The 8,329-nt window shown below is 45.4% G+C and overlaps 1 protein-coding gene and 1 long non-coding RNA gene across 3 annotated transcripts in view; one reads left to right on the top strand and one right to left on the bottom strand.

Annotated features, from left to right (window-relative positions):
- Positions 1-371: 371 nt before the first annotated feature.
- Positions 372-3,260, bottom strand: LOC123145509 (uncharacterized). 2 transcript variants are annotated; one of them, XR_006472313.1, is made up of 4 exons: positions 3,103-3,260; positions 2,805-2,962; positions 2,343-2,488; positions 372-678 (listed from the first exon to the last, which is right to left on the bottom strand). It is a non-coding gene; the product is annotated as an uncharacterized lncRNA (long non-coding RNA). The 2 variants fall into 2 exon arrangements; XR_006472312.1 differs by having other exon boundaries at positions 372-2,488; positions 3,103-3,259.
- Positions 3,261-3,565: 305 nt separating this feature from the next.
- LOC123145508 (uncharacterized) overlaps positions 3,566-8,329 on the top strand; it is a 14,194-nt gene continuing 9,430 nt past the window's right edge. Inside the window, exons 1-3 of the mRNA XM_044564933.1 lie at positions 3,566-3,838; positions 4,233-4,525; positions 5,239-5,474. Of these exons, the coding sequence (XP_044420868.1) occupies positions 3,681-3,838; positions 4,233-4,525; positions 5,239-5,474 (687 nt within the window). The 5' untranslated portion in view covers positions 3,566-3,680. The remainder of the gene's footprint in view (positions 3,839-4,232; positions 4,526-5,238; positions 5,475-8,329) is intronic.

The raw sequence follows: 8,329 nt of genomic DNA, 5'->3' as shown, positions 1-8,329 counted from the left end.
TCCGAACAAGTAATTCCGAACGGAGGGAGTAAAATCAAGGGCCATCTAGGCACCAGCAACATCATCTTATAATTTTAAATTTCAACTCCCTGCCTAACAAGCTAAGCACTGGAACTACAGCCGCTCTACTGCTGTCGACAGCAAAAACAACACAGTTTTGACAGAAAAAAATAAGATCAGGTAGAAAAACAACACTCATCCCATCAGTAGTACTCCCTCCGTTCGGAATTACTCGTCCAAGAAATGAATGTATCTAGATGTATTTTAGTTGTAGATACATCCATTTTTGTGACAAGTAATTCCGAACGGAGGGAGTAAAACTGAAATTTTAGTTGACCAAGCAACAGAACTGCAATCGCACAGCAAAAAAGTTCAGACAAAGTTAACACACATCAGGAGAATTACTGTTGGTAGCACAAATTAAAGTTCTGACATCCGAAATAGAGAAACTACCGCACAACCACATGGAGACTTGATGGCATCAAACATCACAACCAGTTTTAATCTAGAGGAAGTTAGGCTAAAAAGGTCCGCTCCTTTTAGTACCGCATGCATTGCGGCGATGTCCAACCATCCCCCAGTTTGTGCACTTCCGCATAAGCGCAAACAGACAATTCAAGCATTGTTTTCCTGTCAATGTTCATCTCCGTCTCATCCGGCGCTTTCCCGATCCTAACCCTGAAAATGGTGTCTCAGCAGAACAAACAAACAAAATTTTGTCAGGGCGGTCTGGGAATTGAATAAAGGGTGTGCCAAGTAATCTTTGCATGGAACAACCATTTTGAATATTGTTCTGGTAGATAACAGGGCCATCTAAAAAAACATGCCAACTTACTGAAAACAACAACCTAAGCACAATCAGTTTGCCTCTAAGCATTCCTAGAGCGAACTGTCCGGTGAGTAATAAAACTAAGACACACACACAACAAAATGGTTATAGTGACTATGATTTGTTCAGATTCTTACTCCAATTATGTAAATACGAACGCTAATACCAAATCAAATTCATTTTTGCCAAAAAAAAAAATCAGTTGTGCTCACAGGCGATCCACCTATACAAATAAAAAAAGCCCCCATGTGCCTTCCAATGAATCAAAGCTCATCACACACAAGACCTATCCTACTGATTGATGCCAACGTAGATCTCATGGCAATCACATTTTCATCAGGGTAATCCATTTTGGCCATGTACTGAATCCCACTTTGGTCATGTACTGAATACCAAACAAGTAGTCCATCCACTGTCATACGAAACTAAACCCAACACACCTAGCCGATGCCTTGACATTACGTAAACTAGCCGTTCGGTGCGGACAAAATTGACCAAGCTACAGTTTTGTACTAAATTTGTTTTCCAAATACATCCATTATCAGAAATCTCCCAATAACAAAGTGTTCCAACACATCTCATAAATCCTGTGTCTTTAACTGAAACAGAGCTCATCAAATAATCATCCTACGATGTGTAGCGAAATCCGAAACAAATCAATCGTCTTCCTACCGCATCCACAGACTTACTCGGAAAATCAACAATCCCCCAAAACTGCTGTGTTCAGTTCATCAGGTATATGGCCCCTCCATAATTCCATAAAACTATATACTTTTTTAATTCTGTGCACATCAACTTGTATGTAATTAGCTCAACTAATCCAACTAAAACAAATTAAGCAGGTCACACACCAGCACGAAGGACGATTTCCTCTAGGTGACAACAAGCCTAACAGCACATTTTGACCTAGCTACAGTTTTCTGCTGAATTTGTTGTCCAAATACATCCATCATCAGAAATCTCCCAATAACAAAGTTTTCCAACACTTCTCATAAATCATGTGTCTTTCATTGAGATAGAGGTCATCAAATAAACATTCTACGATTTGTCGATTTGTAGTGAGATCCGAAACAAATCAATTGTCTTTCCACTGCATCCACACACTTATGCAGTAAATCAAAAATCTCCCAAAATTGTTGTGTTCATTTCATCATGTCTATGGTCTCTCCACAATTCCGTAAAACTATATACTTGTTTAACTAGTTCAACTAATCCAACTAAAAGAAATTAAGCAGGCCACACACCTGCACCAATGACAATTTCCTCTAGGTGACAACAAGCCAGAAACAATCAGAACAAAAAACCAGAAACAATCACATTGCCATCCAAAGCGCATATGTACCACAAATTTTTAACTGAAACTACACTGTCTGACAGTTGAAATACTCTTTCTTGCGGACCAAATTCTATGCTAGCTAACAAAAGTGAACTAATTTACACACCTACAATGCAAAAATCCTTGATGAAAAGCTGCAAAATCAAAGAGAAAAAGCTACAGCCGCTTCTTACTAACCTTCGTGTCCAGCAAGTCGTAGCTTCTGAGCAAACCTCGTATCTCGCTGCATCTACATCTGGCTATGCTTTGCCATCCTTGTCAATCTCGACATCCGGCGTACTCATGGAATACTGGGACTCCACTCGGAGGACAGACAACCGAACCTGCCGGCACAGAGACGCCCCTGTCATAATCTAGCCATAACCAAACCTCATTGAGTAAACCTTTCCCCCCTCACCCCCGGCATAGTGGAAACATTACCAACTTGAAGCCCTCGACACTTCCACCAACTAATGTTATGGTTAACTTTCGACATTTTTCCACTGCAAAAAATGTGGCCAAACCAGCACACAGCCGAACCTGAAACTATCCCTAGTGATCTGCCCCACAACCTATATTTTGATTTCCAGCAATCATGGTCAAAGCAGTTTAAGCTTTAACAGCTGCGAATCAAGCATGAGGGGAAACAAAAAATCTTACCTCCTTGTCCAGCCGCTAGTGGCTTCAGAGCACATCGTATCTCTGTCCATCTCCACCTTCCTGTGCTTTGCCGCCATTGTCGATCTCTAGAGCTGGCGCACTCATGGAATCCTGGGAACACAGCACAATTCCATCCGGCGATGTCTGCTACACCCCTCCTACAATCAAAATCTAGCCCCATCAGGAAAGGAGTTTCCAGTCGAACGCCGGCGAATCTAGACGGAAATGATGGGGAAACGCCGGCGAATCCAGACGGAAAGGATGGGGAAAGTAGACCAATGAAGCAAAATCAACATACCCGTCGAGTTCGAGGCCGTCTGTCGACATCTCGCCGGTGGGGAATGGCCGCCGCGGTGCGTGTGTCTGAAAGAACAGAGCAGCCGCCGAACTGAGCTTCTGTGGAAGAGGGGGGATGCCGAGCCAACCTGGTAGCGTGGATCCATCTGCTCCACAAAGGTCACCGGGCCCATTTTACATGTGCTGTTTCGAAACACCATCCCTGTACCAAAATGACGGTCCAGGCCAATCAGTGCTCCCGCGGGCCGGGGAACAGCATTGGTTGGTGGGCCGAACACCAATACGTCTATGCGACTATAGGTGTATCACGGACCGTATTTCACCCCACTAGACCTGCCACTCTGCTGCAACGAAATGACTGCTCCCCAATCCCAAAGCCCATACCAACGGGCCAGATTGCGGCCTGCCTGTAGCCCGGCCACCAAAAGCCCTCGCTCGTAGTTGGCTATACTAACCATGCTCTACGGGACCTACTGTAGCGCCTCCGGCTTCCCCCATTCCCCTCTTCTTACCTCCACCCCCGGGGCCAATAGCCGCCGCCCGGTCTCCAGCATATTCCGGACTACCGAGGCGGCGGAGATGCGAAGCCTCTTGCGATCTATTCTTAGACTTTGCCAACGCATTAGTGTCTCCAAAATTGGCTCCGCTATGTCCCTCAGGTGGCTCCCCGCGCTTGCCCGGCGTGACGCTCGACTCATCCCCTCAACTTCCGCGCATCCTCTGTATCGTCTTTCCCGGTCTGTTCTCGACTCCTTTCGTTTCTTACTTCTGAACATGTGTCGTGATAATCACGGGCATGCGATGGATTTTTGGATCTTGATTCTGACCGACCGACTTTTTTTTCTTTCGATAAACATATACTAATATTAAGAAACACAGTATTTTGTGAGAACGGAAATAAATCTATTTTACCTTTTTAACGCCTTAGGCGGGCCTAGTTAAAAGTGGTCTATATTTATCGGATTAAATTGTTATTGTGTTGAAATAAGTATTTTGAAATACAAAAATCAATCATTGTTTTGCGATTACTATTAGGGTTATATATTTTTTAATCTTAAAGTATATCTATGATAGCATACATCTTATTTGATCCGGATGTTAAGATTAGCCATATATGTTCTTCTGTGATAGCCTTGCTTGCACCCCCTGGAGCTTGGAGAATAAAATGCACTCCTTCGTCCCATTCATTTGTGGCACCCCCAAATGTGTTCCCACTGCAAAGATCAGGAATAAGGCAACCACTACCAAATGCACTGATACGGCAAAGATAAGGAAAAATGTCACAAGTAGCAATCCTATGGTGGTTGATGATGCATGGGTTCCGTTAATCCTTCCGAATAGCAGCCACCGTGATGGTGCCATATACAGAAACGTGATTTTGAAGGAAGACTGGTTTGATATCGATTTTATGAACCGTAATGAGAGTATGTTATTCAAATGACTGAATCTCTTGTTTCCACCCTTTTATCCATATTCTTGATTGATTATTTGCTGCACAAGCTTTTATTAGTGAATCTACAAACAGACAATCTTTAATTCATAGTTCAAGTCTACATGCGAGACTGCCTTATGATGGCACTTAGGCCCTGTTTGTTTCTGCTTCAGTTGGCTTCAAATCACCTATGGATTCGCTTCACTGGAATCAGCTTTGCCACTAAAGTACACCTGGACGTGCTTCAGGCAATTGCACTAAAAATGGCCCGAATCTAGTTTCAGCTTCACTCAAAGCTGATTCCAAATAGATGTTTGTTCCAGCTTCTAATTTTTCCTATGAGAATCTGCTGCCTAAAGCCGAAACAAACAGGGCATTATATCACCAAGTTATATTGGGCAGGGTATCCCACCTCAAACTTGGGCCGTACAAATTTAATCCAAGTGAGACATTGAATCTGTTCATGTATTAACAATTTGGGCTTGTACTATATACTTCCCCTTCTTCCTAGAGCACCGGAAACTTAAAAAACTCTGTCAGTAATGATGTCTAGAAGTATTAAAGAAATCTTGGAAAACTTGAGAACTCCGTAAAAAAATCTAGCCCATATGTCTGACATTTGTGATTTTTGTGTCTCTTTTATAGTAAATAACTTCTTGATCGTATGACTAACAATTCTTATGGAACATGTATTCTTCGGTGAAGCTCGCCTGGAGCCAATGATGTTCCGTAAGCCAACCGAAGAATGTTTACTGTATGAAGAAAATTGCAAGCATTTTCCACAGCACATGTTGCAGTTTTTCTCATTGACGCTGGCAGAGTGTTCCAGCAATAATGGCCTGATCCAGCTATATGGATATATAGCAGCACGGGATGGCAGGGATCGCATGCTTAACTATGTTTTGAATCATAGCAGAGACGATCCCGTCATTGTACAGCAGGTGCACTTCTATACTTATCTGCAATCATTAATAGTTATGCTATTCTGTTTACGTTTCAATCCTATCGCATGCATAATAGAAATAATTGAAAGTATATACCACTTAATCTCCTTTTATGTACTCTTTGGGTGCTAATTCTTTTTTAACTTGGAAAAGGTTTCGACTAGCATTTTGTGTTGTTTGGGTAAATGTTTTCCATCTCTAACCGACGAGAATGGTTGACCTGAGGTTGGATGCTATTAGACCACCACATGCATATGTTGGTCTTTTTCATCCTATATGCTAGCATGGTGGGACATGTCTCCCAATCTCATGCACATGGGTCTCCTTGAGCTCATTTTAATTGTGTTGGGACGTAAGATATCTATGACGATGGCCAAAAGTGAAAGCAACACAGTTGGAATGTAAAGTAGCTTGGACATATGTTTTACTTCTTCTGTGTGGTGTAGTGTGTGGACTGTTGCATCTTGCTTGTCTTCCCTTTCCATTGTCCTATTGCCCTAGTGTCCCTTCAGTCACACCTATCGTCCCCTTAGGATTGATTGGTAGAGGATGGTATATGTTGCAAACTCTAATAGCCGTGGTGTTTCTTAGCTAAATACCTTAAAAATAGCAGCCTTACTTCTATTATCATCTTCTTGAAACATGGGTGGCTTTTGAATAGGAGTGGGACTCCCTAGTCTAGTTAGTAGATCAAAAAGGGGCCCTCAATGATTTTATGACATCATTATTTCTAAGCTTACTTGTAATAATATAAATACAAGTCTGACATCACCAAATGCATATCATCTTGGTGTTGTTTCTTACGAAGCTCAAGTCAATTAATTGTTGCATATATCCTCTGGGTTGTGCATGTTGTGTCGCCGCCGGCTTGCTGGGGTTGTGCCTGTACTGACGTTCTTGGAGCAACACTTGTACGTTGTAGCCGCCTTAGGTCAACAACAACAAAGCCTTTAGTCCCAAACAAGTTGGGGTAGGCTGAAACCCATAAGATTTCGTGACCAACTCATGGTTCTGGCACATGGATAGCAAGCTTCCACGCACCCCTGTCCATGGCTAGTTCTTTGGTGATACTAGAATCCTTCAGATCTCTCTTTATGGACTCCTCTCATGTCAATCTTTACGGACTCCTCTCATGTCAACTTCGGTCTACCCTGACCTCTCTTGACATTATCAGGACGCTTTAGTCGTCCGCTATGCACTGGAGCTTCTAGAGGCCTGTGATGAATATGCCCAAACCATCTTAGACGATGTTGGACAAGCTTCTCTTCAATCGGTGCTACCCAACTCTATCTCATATATCATCATTCTGGACTCGGTCCTTCCTCGTGTGGCCACACATCCATCTCCACATGCGCATCTCCGCCACACCTAACTGTTGGACATGTTGCGTTTTAGTCGGCCAACACTCAGCGTAATACAACATTGCGGGTGGAACCGCTATCCTGCAGAACTTGCCTTTTAGCTTTTGTGGTACTCTCTTGTCACAGAGAATGCCAGAAGCTTGGCGGCACTTCATCCATCCGGCTTTGATTCGATGGTTCACATCTTCATCAATACCCTCATCCTTCTGCAACATTGACCCCAAATATCGAAAGGTGTCCTTCTGAGGCACCACCTGCCCATCAAGGCTAACCTCCTCCTCATGCCTAGTAGTACTGAAACCGCACCTCATGTACTTGGTTTAGTTCTACTAAGCCTAAAACGTTTCAATCCCAAGGTTTGTCTCCATAGCTCTAACTTCCCGACCCCCTTCCGACTATCGTCGACTAGCACCACATCATTTGCAAAGAGCATACACCATGGGATATCTCCTTGTATATCCCTTCTGACCTCATCCATCACCAAAGCAAAAAGATAAGGGCTCAAAGCTGACCCCTGGTGCAGTCCTAGTTTAATCAGGAAGTCATCAGTGTCGCCATCACTTGTTCGAACACTTGTCACAACATTATCGTACATGTCCTTGATAAGGGTAATGTACTTTACCCAAAAAGGGTTTCCCCTCGCTTTGTATTCCAAAGCAAACCACCATTGTACACATCGCAATGCTAGGGCGAGCAGCACATCAAGCCCAAAGAAAAAGAAGAAGAAATAAATGCCAACAGCGGCAGCTTGACAAAGCGAGGAAGACCCGCGACTGCTGCGCCCTCCGGAAACAAACCACCACAGCCCTAGGCTCCGATCTACCGCGAACTAAGCAGCACCTCCAAGAAGGGATGCAACGCCGATGACGCTGCTGCCCGGACAAGTCCTAGGGTTTCCCCCAGTACGCAGAGGGAGGTGGGGGATAGCTACTACCGACACCCTCCAAGAAGGGATAGTGGCACCCGCCGGTGTCACAGCATCGGAGCCGGACGAACCGGCAAGGATTTCTCCCGCACGCCAAACCCCACCGGCCAACCGGAGCTGACCAGCCAAACCACCGCCCAACACCATGCGCCATCACGGTTGCGCCGCCACCTACACCGTCTCGCTGCGAGCACCACCACGAGGCCAAGAAGACCGGAGAGAAGATCCAAGCGACGGGAGCAACAGTACCAAGGCCGAGCGGGAGGGAACCACCTCCACCGCCGTCGTGCGAGAGGCCCGCGCCTCCGACACAGTCGCGGTAGCCGACCGGACACGGCAGCGGGGCATACCAGTCCACCCCTGGCCCGGCCAGGCCCGAAACGGGCCCGCTAAGCCCCGCCTGCCACGCTGCAACAGGCTAGCGTTGGCGCCGCCAGCACCCCGCCGTTCATCGCCGCTCCCCCACCTCCCGGGAGTCACGCCGCAGATCGGACCTGCCGCCGGCCCGCCCCGGCCCAGATGGGGCCGAGCGTAGGCCGCTCTGCTGCGCCACCCCGCCGCCAACG

This window comes from Triticum aestivum, chromosome 6D (genome assembly GCF_018294505.1).
Source record: "Triticum aestivum cultivar Chinese Spring chromosome 6D, IWGSC CS RefSeq v2.1, whole genome shotgun sequence".
In the NCBI taxonomy this organism is placed as follows: Eukaryota; Viridiplantae; Streptophyta; class Magnoliopsida; order Poales; family Poaceae; genus Triticum; species Triticum aestivum.
Note: the sequence above shows the minus strand (reverse complement) of the source record. Positions and strands in the feature narration are given on the sequence as shown.